This window comes from Crocodylus porosus, unplaced genomic scaffold (genome assembly GCF_001723895.1).
Source record: "Crocodylus porosus isolate Cpor-Errol unplaced genomic scaffold, CroPor_comp1, whole genome shotgun sequence".
Classification (NCBI taxonomy): domain Eukaryota; kingdom Metazoa; phylum Chordata; order Crocodylia; family Crocodylidae; genus Crocodylus; species Crocodylus porosus.
Genome location: NW_017728947.1, coordinates 2,356,273 through 2,378,354, shown reverse-complemented (window position 1 = coordinate 2,378,354; position 22,082 = coordinate 2,356,273). Strand labels below are relative to the sequence as shown.

At 43.0% G+C, this 22,082-nt stretch overlaps 1 protein-coding gene across 1 annotated transcript in view; it reads left to right on the top strand.

Moving 5' to 3' along the window:
• The window catches only part of MUC6 (mucin 6, oligomeric mucus/gel-forming), a 47,859-nt gene that overhangs the window by 18,948 nt on the left and 6,829 nt on the right, over positions 1–22,082 (top strand). Inside the window, exons 9-22 of the mRNA XM_019550999.1 lie at positions 5,996–6,118; positions 8,145–8,265; positions 10,585–10,723; positions 12,535–12,639; positions 13,786–13,858; positions 14,102–14,239; positions 15,495–15,656; positions 16,077–16,171; positions 17,462–17,594; positions 18,337–18,586; positions 19,136–19,188; positions 19,290–19,399; positions 20,381–20,532; positions 21,468–21,609. Of these exons, the coding sequence (XP_019406544.1) occupies positions 5,996–6,118; positions 8,145–8,265; positions 10,585–10,723; positions 12,535–12,639; positions 13,786–13,858; positions 14,102–14,239; positions 15,495–15,656; positions 16,077–16,171; positions 17,462–17,594; positions 18,337–18,586; positions 19,136–19,188; positions 19,290–19,399; positions 20,381–20,532; positions 21,468–21,609 (1,796 nt within the window). The remainder of the gene's footprint in view (positions 1–5,995; positions 6,119–8,144; positions 8,266–10,584; positions 10,724–12,534; positions 12,640–13,785; positions 13,859–14,101; positions 14,240–15,494; positions 15,657–16,076; positions 16,172–17,461; positions 17,595–18,336; positions 18,587–19,135; positions 19,189–19,289; positions 19,400–20,380; positions 20,533–21,467; positions 21,610–22,082) is intronic.

Genomic DNA, 22,082 nt, shown 5'->3' with positions numbered 1-22,082 from the left:
GGTGATGACAGTGGTGGCTCAGGGACAGAGTGGGGTCAAGATGCCACGAGACAGGACAAGGCCACCAGCTGTAGCCTGAGCCCACCCCTCCCCCTTCCATCATCACCGCCTGCAGGGCCAAGGCACTGGCGGTGTGGGGGGAGCAGGCCTGACGCGGGTTAGGGGAATAGCAGGCACGCCAAGGTGGTGGTGGTGGAGGGAGGGAAGGAGTGGGCCCGGGCCTGACATGGGCTGGGAGAAGAACTGAGCCTGAGGAGAAGCCGACCAGCTGCAGTGGTGGGGGGTGAGGAGCAGCAGGTCCAGCCCCAAGTGGCCGATGTGGCAGTGGCAGAGGGAGGGAAGGAGTGAGCCTCCTCCTCCCCTCGGGCCCAGGCCCACTCCTCCCCAACCCCCCCTCTTCTGTGTCAGCTCTGAGCCTGCTCCACCCATTTTCCTGCCACTGCCGGGTCAGCCCAGGCCCGCTGCAGTAGCCCAGCTTCTCCCCACCCTCTGGCCCAGTCCTCCCCAGTATTGGGCCTGGGCCCACTCCTCCCCTCCCCCCACTGCTGTGGCGGGGATGGGGGGAGCATGCCTGACCCACAATCAGCAGGAGGTAAAGGGGGAGCAGGCCTGGATTGGGGGGTGGGTAGTACAGGGCTCCATCCCCGCATGCTCCCCCCTCCATCATTCCTGATAGGCAATTGGCTAGTAATATTATAAAGACATTCCAAACACAGGAAGGAAAACCATTTTGTTCTCCAATGCCCCATCAGTCAAAAGACAAAAGGTAATAAAAAGTTCCTGCATCTGGATCCCAGGCCAACAAATTTAAATGGGAAGAATACCCACAGCGAAGTGTGGGAAAATTGGCAGGCTCCCCAGACTCTCTCCAGCAGGTTGCTTTCTCTGCTCACTGCACTTTTCTCACTTTGTGCCAGGCTAAAAGAGCCATGGAATAGAGCCAATGTTAAAGGTCATATAACTCCTTTTGTCATCATCTCTATTAGTCTCATCTGGGCTCCGATCACAGGAGTTACACGTGCTAAGCAGGTCTATTATTGAAGATGAAACCTCTTAGTTGTAAAGACCATTGGGGAAGTAATCTCTTCTACTGCTGTCAGGGTGTGAACAGAAACTGCATTCAAAGAATTTCAATTACCTTTGAAACACTTCAAAGAAGGAGCTGCACAAATGTCCAAGGAGCTGGACAAATGCCCTTTCAAATGCTCCAAAAATGGCCACAGTACTCTAAAAATGACCCTCTTAGAATGAGGTACTATTTAGAAATGTTTCAATATGAAATCCTTCTTGTTACATATGGGCACTCTATGGAGCATGACCGGGGACTCCTCCAGTGTCTACAGAGCTCCACTCTACTCCCTGCATAGGGGAGGTAGAAGGAGAGCAGGGAAGGTATCAGTGGGCATGTCTACACAAGACACTATGGCACAGTACCAATGAGCTGCTATGCTGTAGCTCATTGCTATGGCACCATAGTATTACCAGGCATGAACCATGACAGTGATGCTACTGTGCAGTAGCATCTAAAAACAATCATGCAGTGATGGTACTGTGCAGTAATACAGGTTACTAAATGACTTCTCAGTAACAACTGCACAGTCTGCCACTCGTGTAGATACAGCCAGTGAGCACTGTTCTGTGAACTCCACTTCCACTCTCCTGGAGTGCCCCTCCCCTAGCCACCTCCACTGGGGCCAGGAGACCTGAGAACCAGAGAGCCCATGCTCCCCACCAGAACCAGGAAACCAGAGACACTGAGCACCTCCCCCCTCCCCACACCACTAGAAGCAAAATTCTGGCTCGCAGTCGCTGCATACCTCTCTGTGTTTGGTCTTCCAGCTTCAGTGGGGAGGTGCAGGGTCTTCAATTTTGGCAGGGTGGCAGCATGGACACCCCAGGAGAGCAGAGGTGGAGTGCTCACTGACATTAGCTCCATTCCCCTTCCCCTCGCCCATGGTGGGGGAAAGCAGTGGAGGAGACAGGACTGCAGCCACCAGGACAGGGAGGCTTCAGAACTGCACTGACAATCCTCTTTCCCTCTCTCAGAGTATGGAGGTATGAGAAATCATAGAAAATGAAGGGTAGAAGGGACCTGAGGAGGTCATCTAGTTCAACCCTCTGCTCAAAGTAGGACCATCCCCAACTAGATCATCCCAGCCAAGGCTTTGTCTAGCCGGGTTTTGAAAACCTCCAAGGGTGGAGATTGTGCCACCTCTCTGGGTAACCTGTTCCAATGTTTTACTACCCTCCTACTGGGAAAATTCTGCCTAATATCTAACCTAAACTTCCCTTGCTGCAACTTGAGACCGTTGCTCCTTGTTCTGTCATCTGTCACCACTGAGAACAGTCTAGCTCCATCCTCTTTTGAACCCCTCTTCAGGTGGTTGAAGGCTGCTATTAAATCCCCCTTCAGTCTTCTCTTCTTGAGACTAAATAAACCCAGTTCCCTCAGCTTCTCCTCACAAGTCATGACCCTGAGCCCCCTCACCATTTTTGTTGCTTTCCACTGGACTCTCCACAATTTGTCATCCTTTCTGTGATGGAGGGCCCAAAACTGGACAAGGTGCTCCTAATGTGGCCTCACCAGTGCTGAACAGAGGGGAATAATCACATTCCTTGATCTTCTGGCAACACTCCTACCAATGCAGCCCAGTATGCCATTAGCCTTCTTGGCAACAAAGGCATACTGCTGGCTCATATTCAGCTTATTGTTCACTGTAACCCCCAGGTCCTTTTCTGCAGAGCTGCTGCTTAGCCAATCCGTGTCCAACCTGTGCTAGCGCATGGGATTGTTCCATCCTAAGTGCAGGACTTTGCACTTACCCTTATTGAACCACGTCAGATTTATTTTGATCAAATATTTCGGTTAAGTCGCTCTGAATCCTAGCTATATCTTCCAACATATCTACTACTCCCCACAGCTTGATGTCATTTGCAGACTTGTGAGGGTGCGCTCTGTGCCATCTTCCAGGTCATTGCTGAAGACATTGAACAAAATCAGCCCCAAAACCAACCCCTGGGGCACTCCACTTGATACTGACTGCCAACTAGACATCGAGTCATTGATTACTACACTGTGAACTTGATGCTCTAGTCAGTTTTCTATCTAACTTATAGTCCTATCCGGTCTATACTTCCTTAGAAGTTGTGGGAGACTGTATCAAAAACCTTGCTAAAATTAAAGTACATCCACTGGTCTCCCCACATCCACAGAGCCAGTCACCTCAGCACAGACAGCAATCAGGTTGGTCAGGCAAGACTTGCCTGACCATGGTGAATCCATGCTGACTATTCCTAATCACCTTCTTCTCCTCCAAGTGCTTAGAAATGGATTCCTTGAGTATCTGCTCCATGATTTTTCCAGGGACCGAGGTGAGGCTGACTGGTTTGTAGTTCCCTGGATCCTCCTCCTTCCCGTTCTTAAATATGGGCACTATATTTACCCTTTTCCAATCATCCAGGACCTCTTCTACTCACCATGAGTTTTCAAAGATGACAGCCAGTGGCTCTGCAATCACATCAGCCAACTCCCTCAGCACCCTCAAGTGCATCCCATCTGGCCCCATGGACTTGTACATGTCCAGCTTTTCTAAACAGACCCTAACCAGTTCTTTCACCACTGAGGGCTGCTCACCTCCTCCCCAAACTCTGCTGCCCAATGCAGTAGTTTGGGAACTGGCCTTGCCATGAAGACTGAGGCAAAAAAGGCATTGAGCGCTTCAGCCTTTTCTGCATCCTCTGTAAGAAGGGAGTAGAGCCTCGGGTCATAGCAGCCCTCTGTTGCACCCTCTGGCTGAAGACCAGGCCTCTATGCTATGATGATTTTTGAACCACTCCAGCTATATGGACCTGACAGGTTTGTATGTCTGTCCACAGCTGAAACACACCTTTTTTAAAATGCTTCAAATGCAACTGCACTGTGAAGCACTTCAAATGCTATACCAGTCCATATCCTCAGAGACTTGCATGCTTTTTTAAAAAGATTCTTTGTGGCTTCCTTTTGTTGACAAACCTCTGAGTCTGCTGGAACACCTGACTGCAGCTATAGATATCAAAATTGTCACCAAAATAAAGGAAGAAAAAAGAGAGAACGAAAGAAAAAGGTTCCTTAAAAGGACTTTAGAAAGATCCATTTCTTTATGAAGCCCTTCAAAATCCAGCTGAAACTGTAATGTTTAGTCAGCATAACACAGCAGTCTCATTGTTTTACTAGGGTCATGCTGACCATGTGAAAGTCACAAATAGCTTTAAGTGACTTTATTATTTCTAAACCAGCACACATGTTAAATTACCACAGAGCTTGTGCCAAGAAAGTGACGCTTTCAAAATGACCTTTTATAAGGTCATTTTGTCCTTTAGAAACAGATTATTTACCCATAATTCTGTTTACCTTTTATGTATTTTTATGGTAATTCTGTTCCATCAATGGCTAGTTAGTAAAACAAATTAATTTCGCAGGAACATCCTTTCCCTTACCCCTTTTATTGCTGCTGCTTTGACACCTCCTACTGTTTATTTGGATTTTAACAACAAAGGATGACAGAATCCCAAATGATATTATATTTCTAAATCCATTAATTGACTTTCCATATTTTCTCACAAACTCCTCATGGTCATCTTCTAGTCCTTGCACTTTTTTGTCCTGCCTGCCTCTCTAATCTTATACCCTCCACTCTCTTCTCCTTCCCTGCACTCCTCCCAGTCTTCATGCACCATTGCCCTCCATCTGTTTCCATACTTTTGACTTCTTGCCCTCTGTCACACTTCCCCTTATACTTACTGTAACCTCTAACCACTTCCCTGCCAAGTCCCTCAGCCCTCACCTGCTTTCTAAATCACTTCTCTTTCTGGAATGATTCCTTCCTTCCTTCCCTCCAATATAACCTCCCATTCATTATTTTGTTTGTCTTGGGTTACAAATGTGTTAGGGTAGCAAACAGGTCTTGGTAAATATTTGTAAGTCACCTTGTAAATTTATTAAGCACACTAAACATAATAACTCTAGTATAACCTGTGTTTTAATATTTATATTGCCAATGGACCATTAAGCTACAAAATATTACCAGAACTTGAAGTTACAGAAATAATTGAAAGGAAAGAAATTCTGTGTTAAGGTTAAACAGCAAATATCTGCAGGTGAGAAAACAAGAGCATTGTTCTACAAAAAAACAAAGTCATAAATATGTAGAATTTGATTATGCTTTGCTCTACATTTTGTGGAGTCATTTAATCTTGTGGAAAAGGGGGAGTTGAGTGCTAGCAAATCACAATCTCACTCACTTTGTACATTGTGATTATATAAAGTATAAGCCAATGATTATATAAAGTATAAGACAATGGAGAATATTATTCTTAAGGTTCCAGTGCCAACACTTCCAATTCCTCCCATTTCAATTCTGCTTATCTTCCTTTTCCTGGTGGAATGACTCTATTTACAGGGGTGGGCAATTATTTGGGCTGGAGGGCCACTTAAGGAGTTTTGATGAGCTGTTAAGGGCTGGGGAGAAGCCAACTGATATTATCCAGCCTGCCAGCTGCTGCCACAAGACTAAGAGGGCAGGGCTGGGCTACCATCTGTGACTCTCCCCACCTGCACACTTGCAGCAGAGAATACTTCTGGGAGTATGTGTGGGGGCATGGGGAGGGCTGGCACAGGGCCTGCCTTGGGGCAGGGAAGGGGGTAGAAATTGAGGGTGGGGTGGAGAGCAGAGAAGCAGCAGCAGTGGCAGCAGTCCCCAGAGGAGCAGCTGCAGGCACCTCTGGCATAACTGGAGCGAATGAAGGGGGGGTTACCTTCTCACACTGGGGGATCTTGTGGCACATTTCCATCAGTGCACCCTTTGGGAATCAGTGTGCTAGAGGCAGTGCCAGATTCCATAAGGGCTATCCTCCCTCATCCTCATCTTCATCCTTGTCCTCCAGGGCCGGTAAGATGTTTCTTTCTTTGAATGTAGGAAGATGTGTCTTAATATCTTAACATCGTTGTGTGTTACAGCTATAGGAAAATGCTCTGCTAACCAAATCTATAAGGAATATGGGTCTCCCTGTGTTAAAACCTGTTCCAATCCAGAGTACAGCTGTTCTAGTTCCTGCACATATGGCTGTTTTTGCCCAGAAGGTAAAGTAGTACATACATTTGTCCTGTACTGTGCTGCTGGCAGGACCATTTCATGACATGGTTTTAATATGGGATATGTATATGCTATCTCCTTAAAGTACTGTTTAAAACATAATATTATTATTCATTTCCTGTTCTAAATAATTGTTAACCTTGTTCAACATTAACAGTTATGCGGTTCCCTTCTTTGACTCCAGAAGTAGCTGCATGTCACTGGTGAACAGAAAGATTCTGCTGTACAATGTATAATTTGCAAAACCCTTAGGCATATTGCAGGATGAACAGTCCCACAATAATTTAATTACATTTTTGTTGGCATTTCCTGAAATTTCTGGACTAAAAAAATCAAACCAGAGAATTCCCTCCACATTGCTATGACGTAGGAAATCACATTAGCATCATCCCCATTTTGCAGCAGGTGGAAGTGGAGATTATGTAGTCTGTCCAAAGCAGCACTTAAATGTAGTGGCAAAACTAGTATTAGGGCTAAGGTGTTCCAGGTTCCCAAGTACTCTGTCCTAATTAGTACACTGCCCAGCATAATGACAGCAATGTAATGACACAAAATATTAGAAAAGTAAGATTTATAAAGAAAACCTACTTTTATCTGAGGTAGAGTTCAAGCTTGAGGTGAGAGATTTATATATATAGTTGTATATAGTGAAAGTAGCTGAATGGCCAAAAAAACCTCACATGTACAGGCATTTGGTTTCTACCTGGAGAATCACCATAAGAGCATACAAATGTTAGTTACATTTCTGCTGCAGAAAGCACATCTAATTTGGGAGCATGATCTTCTTCATCCAATGAGAAAGATCTTGCCTGTGTTTTGTGCATACTTGTATGCTTTCCTGGCCCTCCACGCCTCCCACACTGGGAAGTCAGGCAGTGGGGAAGTGCTGCTTCTGCCTTCCCAAGACCTGAGTCACCCCAGTCTGGAGCAAGCATGGGGAGCAGCAGCAGCAGTTGGACTCCTGGAATCAGGGGGAAATCAGGGGTAAGAATGCTTCTTGCGTGCCCTCCCCAGACTAGGGGCTACAATGCATGGGGAGCACTGCCCCACTACTCGCCCCCCTGCTGAAGACCAGGAGGGGAGTGGAAGTCAGGAGCAGCCGCCCGCTGATCCCCACCCGTTCCACACACTGGGGTGTTTCGGTTTAACGAGAACAGGGAGCCTTCTTTAAATAAGCATGTGCAGTTGGGGACAGTAGAGCTCACCACCCCTGGATGCATATGCCCAGCACCTCCTGCTGTGTGCACCAGTTTAAAGAATGTCCCTGCCTTCCCTGGCACTGCTCCAGACTGACCCAGAGCAATGTGGGGTGAGGTAGGCTGCCATGCCACAGAAGCAGGGCTCCCTGAACCTTGCTTCCATGGCAGAATGCCCTCATCTCATACCCTCCGGGGCAGTCCAGGGCAGTGTCAGGCATGGCAGGTTGCTATGCCCCAGTGGAGGCTCCCTGAGCCTCCTTCCCCCACGCTCCTCCAGGAGAATGACCCTGCGTCTATGGACGTGGGTGGGGGGCATTCTCCCACAACTGGAACCCTCCCCAGGTTGTCTGATGTAGCTGCTGCTTTTCAGCAACCACCAACTGCCAAATGACAACTTTCTCCTGTCCCAGGCAAGGGAGAGGACAGGCTGTTAATTAATGGACTCCCTTAAGGGTGGAAGTGACCCATAGAGCAGCCCTCTAATGCTCTCCTGCCTGGGGCCTGTAGCTCTGTAGCTCACTTACGTAGCTGTTTGGCCAGAGCTAGTATGCTCTAGGTCCTGGGCTCTTTTTCTACCAGTAGAAACAAATGCCTGTTCATAGCCTTAATCTGACTGTAAAGAGAGCAGGTAGAGAAAAGAAGACACAATGGTTTTTTGCAGTGAGTCAGAGCAAACAGCTATTTCTGGAATGTATTCAGAAAAATAATTGCTTCTGAAAAGCAAGATTCATAGGGGATAGGGTGGAAGAGCTCTGGGGGCTAAAGAGTAATTTGAAAATGGCTGTTTACCTATTTGATTTGCTTTTCTGGGTAGGCACTGTTCTGGATGACATATCAAGAAATCGAACATGTGTTCCCATTAGCGACTGCCCATGCATGTTGAATGGGAAGAAATATGCTCCTGGGGATATAATGAAAGCAGCATGCAGGACCTGGTGAGTGATGGCAGATTTCTTTGAAAAAGGTTGGAAGCAATCTTCCTGAACTGCTGGATGATTTGACATAATTGTAGCATGATTTGAAAAACTGGGTAGTCCATCCCATTCCTACCAGACTGGTAAAAAATGTTACAGAGATTATTTTGCTGGAAGTCTCAGTGCAGAAGTTTTAAGCACCGAATGAACCAGGAAACTGAGGGTCAACTCCTTTTTTGTTTTACAGGACTGAGTGGCACATATGCAGCTGTATAGCTGCAGATTTTGGTATTTACACATAGCTTGAGATTCTATTTCGCCCTGTGAAATGGAAACAGAATTGCCTTGTGAGTTTACGTGCTAGAAGTCAAATGAAGGCTCTAGTTCAATATCCCAGTTTTAGGGCCCTTGTAAAGTTAGTGAAAAAGTTATGTTCTAGTCCTTGCCCAGAGGTGTGAGCCTGCATCTCCTGTTTCCCAGCAAAATTTTCTAACCACAATGCCCACGCCCTCTCCAGTCTTCCTCTTGAAGCTGACCCACTGTACCTTGTATTTACTATTTATTGGATAAACAGCACTGGGAAAGTTTCAGTGCCCTTGGAAACAGGGGTCAAGGCTAGAATCTAAGCCCCATCCTTCTAAGGGCTTCAGTCAGCCACACACCTTCTGGTATGTGTTCTTCCTCTTGACCCTACATATCTCCCTCTCTTTACTGCCCAGTAGGCTAGTTCCATAGAAGAAAGAGAACAGTCTAAGCAATGGCTAGCCTGTGGCCTGATGGTTAAAGCACTTTGTAGAGATGCAGATGCAAGCTCCCTCTGTCTAGCTGGGGACATAGAACCATGGTCTCCCATTCTCTAAGCAACTGCCTTAACCTCTGGGGTAAAAGGTAGACCGGTTGTCCCCATCCTCCTGCATATAACACCTACTAGTTGTGGTTTCCCTGCAACTAGGATTTCAGGATTTACTAACACCCCACACATGCCTGGATAATGACACATCAATGGGCAGCTGCCCAGTCAGAGCAGAGCCCTACTGAGCATAGTCAGTACACAGACTTGTACACATACAGCTGAATCACAAACTCCGTAAGTACCCAAAACTGAAAGCATGACTAATTATGTCCTATTTATGTCCATAAAGTGTAAAAGGACTTGGCCCTAAAATTGGCTTTTACCATTAGAAATTGTTGCCCCAGGTCAGTGTTTTATCTATTTGGCACAGCAGTGTGGAAAAGACCACTCTACTATAGTTAGTCTATGGATAAATAAGTAATCTGTTCTGCAGAATTGTCACTACTATAAACTTTTCTATATAGATTTATTTAGGAAATGTTATGGCTGCAAGAGAGCTAAGAGAGGTAGATAGCCATGTTAGCTTGAAGTCATGGAAAAGGGTGGCTAGATTTGCCCTGATAGACTAACTAAATTAGAGATGGATAGTATAAACTTTTTTAAACAGCTGACTAACTTTATCAGACAGGCTTACTTCAGTGTCATGAAGTAAGCCTGCTGCTAATGACAGTTTATGCTTTACATCTCTGATTCAGTTAGTCTATAATTTGCAAATCTACCCTGCTTTCTGCCTGTGAAAGAGCCAAGCCATGCAAAGGTCTCAACACCTTCAGACTGAGATAAATAGAGTCAGTGTATGTATTTAGCAAATGATAATGCAAAGAAAAAAATATATGGAGAAGAAGAACTATGCATGTTGGTGAAGGCAGCATATAAATCTAACAAATAAATAAGTATGCCCTCATGGAGAATGTTTTGAACTTTTAGAGACAAAGAAAAGATAAAATGTTGAAGGCTCTTGAAAAGAAAGTTCAGAACTTATCACATACTATAGATGTTTACTACTCACTGGGCATGTCTACATGTTCATTAATGCACAGTGGTTACTGCACATTCATTTTAGTACTTGTATAATCAAGTGCTAAATAAATGCACAGTAACCAGAGTTACTGCACAGTAGCACCTTTTTAGTGGTGCTACTGCACAGTAGCCTAATAACACTGTACAGTAGCACATTAGCACAATTTATACAGTGACACGCTACTGCACAGTATTATTAGGCTATGGCGTAGTTAGTGTCTTGTGTCAGTGCATCCACTGTGGCATATCAGTCATTCAGTAATCAAGATGATGAGTTTAGCCATCTTTAGATTTCCACAGAATGACAGATCACATCTATCTACTTTGAGATATTGCTGCATGGAGATATAACCAAAAAGATGCTATAGGAACGCAATCATCCAAAATCAGACCCTTAAATGAAAGGGTAGAATGAAATACTGCTGGCTAGTTAACAGGCACATAATGTAAGTTCTTGTTTTCTACAGTACATGCATAATGGGTCAGTGGAACTGCCAAGACTTACCCTGCCCAGGTAGATGTTCTCTAGAAGGAGGTTCTTTTGTCACCACATTTGATTCCAGATCATACAGGTTCCATGGAGTTTGCACCTACATCCTCATGAAGGTAAGCTCTAGAGATTTAGAAGTAAAAATGATCAAATGTTAAGGTAACATCAGACTTCCAGTCTGCCTTCACTTCCTTTCCTCTGTACCAGGGGTGTCAAAGATATGGCCCATGGGATGGATCTGGCCTGCAGAGCCCTATGGTGTGGCCCACAGTGCTGCCTGTGGGTCTTGGACCAGTCCCAGCCCTGCACTCTTTATGCAGCATGTAGAGCCAGACTGACATGCACTGCACATAGCAAAGGACACGAAGCAGATGTATAAGCTGCACACAATCTGTGGGGTCTGTCCATGGTGCACGCTGCATGTGATGTGCAAGGCCAGTCTGGGGTACACTCTGCAAGTGATACCTTCACCACACAGGCCCTGAACACTGGATCCAACCCATAGGGGTAGTCTGTGGACTGAATCCAGCCTACAGACTGGCCGCATGACCCTCCTCCACCCTTTGGAATGCTGTACTTGGTGCTGAAAAAGCTGCCAAGAAAAAATCCCACCTCATAACATTAGGAAGTGAAACTCTACACTGTCATCTTTGACATAATCAGTTTTTTTATTAAATTATAAACATCATAAGGGTGGTTGCTACTAGTAAAGATCTATTTTATTGCAAGCACTGTCAGATCATACAGAGGTTCTTTGTTACTGTCTCACTGTTAATGGGATTTGCAGGTCCAAAGGGTAAAGGTATATAGATGTAAAATGAGATCTTTATTATAGTTATTTGATAGTATGCTAAAACTGCTTATATGTGATGGGTCCAAGTTGCATTTAAGCATAACTGGAAAATGTTATCTGGAATTCAGTATCCACTCTGGAATAGGCATGAGTATCTATCCTAGAGAGGAGTGCAACTTTTTAAAAGGACAAATACCACTCATAATTCAATTGAAGCCTTGAGAAGTGCCAGCACCTGTGGGAATTCCCTGGTAGGCACTGTTCCAGTTAAAGGAGCAAACAGCAAGCAGCCTTTGGATTGCAAAAAAAGGGTGCATCTACACGAGATGTGTCACACGCGTTAGCCTAATTTAATGCACATTATGGACACACGTCTATACAGGAGGAAAGCTTGCATGCAGCTGCCACCACCCACTGCCCCACTGCACCCAGCCACACACGCTTCTCCCCCCACCCCACCCATTCCATGTCTGGCCCCACACCACCCCACCTCTGGGAGGCAGAGGTAGAGGCAACATGGGGTGGTAGGTGGCAGTGCTTCATTCCCATCCACCCCACCCATCATTCTTGATGGGCATTCTTGATGCAGCACTGGCTGGAGCCACACTCCGCTGGAAGCCATGCCCCCCAAGAGTATTATGCACAGACACACAAACAGATGGACTAAGCCCTTTTTATATATAGATTCTTCATGCCATGACTGTAAGCTTTTGAGCAAATAAACCGTATATCCAAATCCTACAGTAAAGAAACTTGCATCTGAAAAGCAGGGGAAGGTCCTGCTTTGACCATGGCCTTCTGAGGTCCCTTCCATCCCTAATTTTCTATGATTCTATAATCTGAAAACTTGTCCCACCATTTTCTCTTTCAGCATGTCGGATTCAGGAAAGGCTACTCAGTCTGCTGAAACAAATTGGTTAAGATAGATTGTGAATTCATCACAGAATACTTTTCTACCTCCCATCACTTATATAGCAACAGAGTAAGACATATTATGAGGAATAAAGGTTTGTTCTCACACCAGCAAGAAATATTTAGGGTAAAACAGAAGGAGTACTATAGATGCTGTGCACAAATATAGATTTGGATCTTTTTTCCTCCATGCAAGCATGCCTTCTTGTTATTTTCTTTCAGAGTCCCAGCCTTCCCCACAATGGAACCCTGATGGCTATGTATGATAAGTCTGGTTTTTCTCATTCTGAAACATCACTGAATGCTATCATTTACATATCTACAAGGGTAAGAGATCAGTCCATGGGACCTCCAAACTGTTTCCTTAGCCAGTCTGTCAAAATAAATAGAGAGGCTGCAAGTGGTATCACAGGGGAAAATGAAGAAGATTATGTTTTCTCTAAATGAAAACATATTCCATGATGGTAGCAGCGTTGTGTGATGTTACATCACCTTCACAAGTGAGAGGTGCCAAGCACCAAGTAACTAGATCCACAAAATGAAAAATTAGAATAGGAGCATGGGAGAAAGGTTGAAGCTTTGCTTTCTCACTGAATGCTTTAGTCACAGTAAGAGTTGATTAAATTAAATATAAACACCTTTTAGTTCAAGGCTACTCTGGAAGATCTAAAGGTTTTAGGGCCTTGTGGCATGGGACACTTAGCACTTATTTTATCTGAGGTTGTAGTAAGCATTACCAGGCCAAAGAAAAAGTTAGAATGTGTTCTGAGCAGTGGCACAGTAATGCTTACTACAATCGCAGCTTGCTCTGAACAGGGCAGGAGCCAGCTGTGTGCCACCCTTCCCCACCCCGACTCCTCCCCTGAACACTAAGCCTGGCACTAGGCACCACAGCTCACATGCCCAACTGTGAAGATATGCCACCCCTATGCCCGAAGCGCACGCCCTCCCTGCCATGTTCCCAGCACTGCCCAGACTGGGAGTGCCTGCCCCCATCATGCCAGGGAGAGCTGGGTCTCTGCTGCTGGCTGCAGTCAGAGGAAGGCACAGGGAACCAAGCCCAGGAGATGGAGCCTCTCCTGCCACTATATCTGTCCTGGATCTGTGGGATAAGCTGGGTTTCTGCCACTGGCAGTCTTTAACCAGCTCCTGTGTGGTGCTGGGGTGACAATCAGCTAACTGTCAGTCCCAGCCCCTGTACCACACAAGTCTTGAACTCACATGATTTCCATGGAGCAGTCTGATAGCTGAACATGTGATACTTAATACGATCTGGAGATACTCCTCCCATGAAAAGTTCTAATTTTGCTACAGTAGAATTGCATTTAGCATGCATTTCACTGCTTAAACGCACGGACACCTTAATGCTTTAAATGTATTTTATACATCCCAAGTGTAATGTGAGACAATCTTTAGATAATATTTGGTTTTCAGTTCATCTACTCATTTCTGATTCTGTCTTCCTCTTCACAGGACAAAATTGTAATCTTTCAAAATGAAGTCTTTAGTGACAACACTGAATTCAAGTGGTTGCCTTATAAATCAGGTAAAGAACAAAGCAGAACGTGGAATATGCAAGCCTAGATCAAACCTTGTGTTCATCTAGTCCAGCATCTTTTCTTCAGCAGCTGTCAAACAGCAGAAGTTTCAGAGGAAGATGAAAAATTCACAATGCCCCTCTCCAAATATGCAGTATTATATGTGGCAGAAATTTGCAGGTATACAGAGAATTTTTAAATATTAATATATTAGCCAAATAATTATTTGTAAATATTTTAATTTTTTTTAGGTGACATCACCATTTTCAGACAGTCCTCTACCCATATTCAAATGTACACAAATTTTGGGCTGGAGATAACAATTCAGACATCACCAGTGTTTCAGGTCTATGTGAAAGTAGGACCTTCTTTCAAAGGCAGAACCGTGGGTAAGGAATCCAATCTCTTCTCACATCCCATTATGAAGAGAGGTTCTCTCTCACTTAGCCACCTTCTAAGAGAGATTGTCTCTTCCCTTTACTGAAAAGCCAGTGTGCATCCAGGAATCTGAGCAAATACAATAGATGAAAGTTGCAGAAGCATACATGAGGCAAGACAACCATCTTCCTTTTTACTAACAACAGTTTCAAAACCTGTCTCATTGAAATGAGCATTAAATAAGGCAGCCTTGGCTTGCTTAATATGTGCTTTAGTGCACAGTGATTGAGGCCGAATATCTATATGGCCCTGTCTAATTTACTATATGTTTCTTAGTCCACTAGTTTTAAACCTTATTAGATTCAAGGCACACCTGAGAAAATGCCAGGTCTTAGTTTTCACTCAATTTTTTACTACAGAAAATAATAGAACAATTCTTCTGCAAAGAACTCAGAAAGACCAAAAGAGGCCAGAATGTTTTACTACTACAGATTCCTGTTTGGAATTTCTTGGTTTATCTTATAAATCCTGTTTGCATACCTAACAGAGCCAACAATTTGTGGTGCCCCACAGATCCTTCCCTTGAAAGGCCCTAGTTAAGGATCACATTCTTAGACAATCATACTGAAACAGCCAAGAATCCCGTTGTTCTTTCAATCAGTGGGCACCTTAGAAGAAAAGTGGTTTACAGTGTCAGCAAGCTAGCCATGAACACATATACTGCAATTTATTTATTATTTTGCTGGCAGTGTGAGTAATGTCAGATTATTGCACATACTGAAGACATGATCTTTCAAGATGCCATAATCCAGCCACATTAAGGCCAATTTTTACTGGAATAATCAAAGTCTCTTCTCAGGGAGGGCTGTTGTATATGTGTGACTCACTTCCTCTGCCTATTTGAAGGCTTGAGCTGTTCAAAAATTTGGGTTTTTTATTTTTTTTTTAGTAATTGGAAGACAGTTTTATGCCCTTTCTTCTCTTAAAAATAACTAAGGTGTTTTTTCTCTGATAAACTGTCTGAAAAACTCACTTGAAGGCAGCGAATGAATGGGGAGAATTTTAGCCTAAGTGGAAATGCCAGAATGCTATGAGTGAGTGGAAAACCAAGATTTATAACTAGAGTGTTTAAATAGTGTGCTGTCATTACTATAGCTGTTGTAATTAGTGACACATTTTTATTGTTCCTAAACAATAGCATGACATAGATTATTGTATACATATTCATTGATTTTTATTTGTTCTTTGGGTTCCTCATGTGACTAGGTTTGTGTGGCAGATACAATGGAGAGACAACAGATGACTTCATGACCAGCATGGATATTACTGAAGGAACAGCAGCCCTGTTTGTGGACTCCTGGAGAGCAGGAAACTGTCACCCAGCTTCAGAGAGAGATACTGACCCTTGTTCTATGAGTCAACTGAACAGTAAGTAGAATGCTTCGCCCTGTCAGGTCACCATATTTGCACACCCCTTTCTGAACCATTTCCATAAGCTCATGCCTGAGAGGTCAGGAAAGTTGAAGAAAGAAGACAACAATGGCTATAAATCACAGGCTCCTTCATCTATAGGAAGCTACATTTCTAAAATATACTTCTACTAAGACAATCTATGAAGTGATTCCTCTCTCAAAATCTGACTCAGGGTTTGAGATACTCTCATAAATGGGAGTGGTTCTTATTGATACTACCCAGGACATCACAGAGTCCCCTGTGATCTTTGTCTTTGGCTTTCTAGTGATATGAATGAAAACCAGGTATTGCTTTTTCAGTTACTCAGATAAGGGGGGCATGGCCCCCTCTTCATCTTTCTCATTGCTAAATGCCTGTACGGTTTCTCTCATTTAGAAATATCTGCAGAAAGCCATTGCTCCGTTCTTACTAAGAAAGGCACAGTGTTTGAGAAATGCCATTCTGTAGTGAATCCTGCTCCTTTTTACAAGGTAAGAACTTAGGTAAAGATTTTAAGTAGAGGGAGTAAAAAGTATTACTTTGTGCAAAAACACCAAAAGCTTGGGACCAAGAACATTTAAAAAATCCTGGATGCATCTACACGTGCAATTACTGCACATGAATCAACTCCAGAGCTTATTGCTCCAGTGTCTGTTGCTCCCAGGTTCTGTATCTTCACATATGCTTGGGACTGCAGTATGTTGAGCTGGGTCAGAGCAGCCTCAGCTGGCAGGGAGCTTGGGAGGACCAGCCCGCTCAGCCCAGGGCTGCTCCCCTCCAGCTCAACATGCTGTGGAGGAGGTGGATGGGGAACAAGGCTGCTTCAGCATGGGATTAGCCAGCAGTCAGCCCCCCACATTAAACCACCCTCATGCCCCAGCCAGCCGGGGCAGTGACGACACGTGTGCTGCTGTGAAGTAAAAAACTCCACAGCAAGATAGTACTTGTATTTACAAGTACTATTCTGCTGCAGAGTAAATTAGTTTACTCCAACCTAATAGGGGCACACATGTAGATGGCACAACATTTCCTGGGCACATCTACATGCATCCCTCAATTGTGCAGTTGTTACTGTGTAGTCATTTAGTACTTGCCAAAGCAAGTACTAGAAGAAAGCAAGTACTAAATGACTTTGCAGTAATCGTTGTTACTGCTCAGTCCTGGTGGCACACGGGTCATTTCCAACTCTGCTGCACAGCAGTTCATTGCTACTGCGAGTAGCATCAGCATCATGCTTCATGCCCACTGACACTACATCGCTGTAGCTCGTCGCTACAGCAACATAGCGTCTCATGAAGACGTGCCCACTGTGTAGCTAATTTGCCTACTCCGCGGTAAACCTCTCCTGTAGATGCACCCCGTCTCATAGACAGCAGTAGTTTGGCATACCTGCAGACTTCCATTGTGGCCATAAACAAGGGGTAGATGAGATTTGTTGGTTAAATATCTAATTAGCTAAGCATTTCCCTTAATTAACAGCTTAATTGAACCTACTTAATTTTGCAGAATATGAGTTTTCCTACAAATAAAAAGAATATTTGCCCACCTTTGAGTAGCATTTTAGAAGCTGATGATGAAATGTACTACATAGGTAAAAGAGCTCTTTAAGTACTACATACATTTCATTTACATCATCCAGCCAATTGGATATATTGATTTTCAGTTATTCTTTTAACTCTGCAAAATGCATTGTTTTCAATGACTTATTTCTGACCATATTTCTGACCATCTCAAACTATCTGATTTACTGTAACAGAATATTTTCCATATGTTTGTTTCAGAGATGCATTTACCAAGCCTGTAATTATGAGGAGACCTTTCCTTACATTTGTTCTGCTCTGGGATCTTATGCAAGAGCATGTGCTTCTATGGGACTAATCCTTCAGAACTGGAGAAACATTATGGACAACTGCAGTAAGTAACCTCAACTAAATCTTGGAAGTCTGTTGTCAGATGCATGTGTCCCATCAGTTTTTATGTAGGACTCTCAGAAAACATCTACATCTGGAAAATTCCAACATTTGATATGGGACAAAATTGGGTTGTTCAGTTACCAGTAGTTTTCTGAATTTCTCTAGTAGCTGCTGAAGTATTAAAGGGACATCAAGTACTTTGAAGCACAAAAAATCACTTATTTTAAAATGATCATAATCAGGTAAAGAGTGATGCTCATATGCCATGAGTCTGCCTTAAAATTTTACAGTAAGAGTAGGGGGCAAACTTCATCGGGAAGAAGATAAAACAGGGATATAACAGATACTCAATTTCACAATTATTCTCCTAGAAAAGCAAGGCTTCTGGCGCTAAAGAATTGGGTTTTTTTGGAATTACTTAAATTTAGTAGGACTGTATATCCAAAATACATGCAAGAACATGCACCCACAAAAAAGCAGTAAAGTGAGAACTAAACTTTATCACCAACCCCCTTGAGGAAAAGCACAGGTTAGCTAAACTTACTGATAAAACAATGTGGTCTTCAACCCCCGCCCTCCCAGCTTTCCTGGTAGCCTAGTTCTGCAAAGAATCCTTCTTTCATAAGCTCTATGATCTGAAGAAGGGAAGCACATGGCTGACATTCCTTGGCTCCAGTACATCTTTCAAAGGGGAGAGGGTCAGGAAAATAAAATCTAACTTGATTGCCATCTTCATATTACAGCTATTCCATGTACTGGAAATCAGACATTCAGCTACAACACAGAAGCCTGTGATAGGACATGTTTGTCACTCTCCTTTCGAGACCTGGAATGTCATCCCACTGACATCCCTATTGATGGCTGCAACTGTCCTAAAGGAACCTACCTGAACCACAGAAATGAATGTGTTCGTAAATCTCATTGCCCCTGCTACCTAGAAGACAGGAAGTTTATCCTGCCTGAGCAGTCAACAGTAATTGGTGGGATTACATGGTAAGGTTGTCAATTAAAATTAAAGGAACTAACTCAAGGAAGAGAAAGGAGAAGGCAGTTATTCACATGTCTGTTTTTAAAATTATAGCATGAAGGGGTTATGTTTTGTATAATTACACTGGTGCCCTTTACACCACTTTCTGAAAGAGAAATCATTTGAAAATTGCTTGGCTCTCTTGCACGTTGGAAATATTAGGATTGTAAAATCTAATCATCTCTGTTCATACTGAAGGCAATTAGGAGGTATGAGGATTGTGCCACCAGATGCTGTACAAACAGATATAAATATGATCCTGGTCCAGAATCCATTTATAAAACTGACTTCTTTGTTATGGCTGTGTTCCAAAAAGAAAACCAAAGATGTTGACTTGTATTCCATATTGAAGGAAGTAAAAGAAGCACACGTTGAAATATTTCCATAGGGGAATAGTATGGAATAATTTTGCAAAAGCTTGAAAATCACTTCAAGTGATAAACACATTGAAAGTGGAACAATTCAAACTAAAAATACTAAAGAGCATCACTTTAACAGTCCCTTTTCTTTTCTAGCTATTGCGTTAATGGGAAGGTCAGTTGTGCGGGCAAACCTCAAGATCCTACAGGTATGGATTGTGTCCAGATCAACTGCACCAGCAAGAGAATTATTTCTTCCACGCTGATGAATCATTAGTTCCTAATCTCATGTATTTCTTATTTCCTATAGAAAACTGCATAAGTCCTAAAAAGTACGTGTCATGTTCAGAGAATTCAGAAAATAAATATGGAGCCACCTGTGCCCCTACCTGTCAGATGCTGGCAACGGGAATTGATTGTGTGAGTTCCATACTTCTGTGATAGAAACTTTCTGCAAGAGGAAGGTTGCCGCAGTGGTTTCTTGGGACGTAGGAAGATGGAGGCTCAATTGCCTGTTTTGCTACAGATTTCCCAGATAACCCTGGGGAAGAAGCAACGGGCAGGAGCTGAAGAGGCAGGAAGGGAGTTTCTATGCCTCCCTTCCCCAGGGATAACAGTTTTCCCCTACTTAACAGAGTGTTACGAAGACAAATGTATTAGAAACAGCCTTTGTAATCACCCTTGGTAGATAATAGTTGTTATAATGAATCCCGAGGAAAAAATCTCAATGGTTAATTCAAAATCTGTCCTGCATGTTTCTAAAACATACAATAAAAGAATATGCAAAGGAATATACCAATGTTTAACAGATTAGATTGCACCAAAGGTAAACCGATTCCACCAAAAGATCTGTGAAAACTATGCATTTCCATATTGTAAGTCACAACATGCCTAAGTATATGTCTGCACAGACAATACAAATATTCCAAAAATGTAATGAGACATATTTAATAATTAATGAAGAAACATATCTGTTTCTGTAATGACAGTAATTCCCTTGTTGAAAAAAAAAAGTATATTATTCTATATCTAAGGAAAAGTTGGCATCTAATAAATATATTTTTCCCACAGTCCCAAGTACATTTCATGCCTTAGAAACTGCTATGTTTTTTGAACTACAGTGAAGCTAATACAACAGACTATTAAATAACAGAACAGTCCTAAGCTGTTCCCATTACCACTAGTAAAAATGAAAATTCATAAGATAAAAATAAATAAAATAAAATAAAAAGTAAGAACCATAGCATATGCAGACACTTGGTTCCAAAGGCATAATTCAAGACTAAAATTAAAAAGAGTTTGTAGATGAATAAAAATAAATGCTTAGCCCATTCCTTTTGCAGTCATTTTTTTCTCTATGGATTTTTTTCGTGACTAATGTTGTGACTGGATCTTTGCCAGGTCCCCACAAGGTGTGAATCAGGTTGTGTCTGCACTGATGGGCTATATGAAAATCCTTATGGTTTGTGTGTGCCACCAGAGGAGTGTCCCTGTGAATATGGTGGTATTTCATATGGAAAAGGGGAAGAGATCCATACAGAATGCACGAGCTGGTAAGGTTTCTCTTTGGCGGCATTTGCTTTTTCTCAACTGTACAAGACAGGAGCTGAAAACAGGAACTACAAAAATGTCACTACAGTGGCAAAAAGCCAGGAAGAGATAAATGCAGGGATAATTGTGTCAATGCTAATATCTATGCAGAATGACCATACTGTCTGGGTCAGTCACAAATGGAATGAGTCATTAAGGACTTCTGCTACTAGCTGCGCATCAAGAAACAGTGAGGCATCCAACAGGAACCCCAAACTGTAAACCAGATAGGATAAGTGGATGAATTCCACCCTAATTGGAAATACAAACCTGGTGCTCCTCCATTTCTCTAAAAAAATACTTTTGAGCCATCAAAATCACTTCCATCCTTTCTGTACTTGATGAGCTTCCTCTTACATCCACTTGCAACTCCTGGTATTGGAAAAAACAAAGGGAAAGCAAATTTGCTACCAGTAACAGTAACACAGGAACAGAGGACTGGAAGGGATCTCCAGGGCTATTAAGTCCAATCTCTTACATTCACAGGCCATGATGCAAAGAAGCCCCAGAGAACATTGCTTCAGCTCTGCTTACACACTACAGCCACAAAGCACCTTATAAAAGACCCATAAAGACCTTAAAGAGAGAAGACAAAAGGGTCACATAATAAAGGGATGACTGTTCTCCATACTGGAGGCAACTTGCCTCTGAAGTCTCACATCCTTAAGCAAATTAACTAAAAAAACCCTTAAAAGTTCATCTTTAGCGTACATTCATTTCCACAAAAGCCAGAGAAATTTATGTTACTCCCTTCCAATATTGATCATAATTAGACCACAATACAATCCACATTAAGTGAATAAAGTTAACACAATCTACAAGAGGTGGTGAATTGTAAAAGAGATAAGATCACATGCCATTGAAATCTTACTAGCAAGGCTTTTTTTCTTACCACCAGCACATGTACAAGAGGCAAATGGAAATGTGTTCAGAAATCAAAGTGTTCTTCAACATGTACCCTTTATGGAGAAGGTCATATCACCACTTTTGATGGACAACGCTTTGTATTTGATGGCAACTGTGAATACATACTAGTTACGGTAAGATCAGCGCTACTAAGTCTCACTGCCAAAAAATGATTTGACTTAAACTACTAGTTAGAAAAATATTGTAGAAAGATGCCATATACTGTATCTTAAACCAATATGATTCCAGACCTAAGTTTACGAAAGGAATTACAAGGTGCAATTATCTGTGATAGTGGAAGACTAGACCCTATCATCCAGGAGGTCTGGTCCAGTGCCATGGGTTGTTTTATGTAGTGCTTATTCCAAAACCAGAAATGTGTAATTAAAAAAGGCCCCTAAGATAAAATCAATGTTTTCCTCCAATAGTTTCCATGAAAGTGCAAAAAACTCTTGGGTCAGCTCACAGAGGTAGTGAAGGCTAAGGATGTGGTAGTCATGGGGGACCTGAACTTCCCAGACATCTGCTGGGAAGAGCAGTCAGCCAGGTCAGATCGTTCATGTAGGTTCTTAGACAGAGTGCAGGACCTCCATCTAACCCAGGAGGT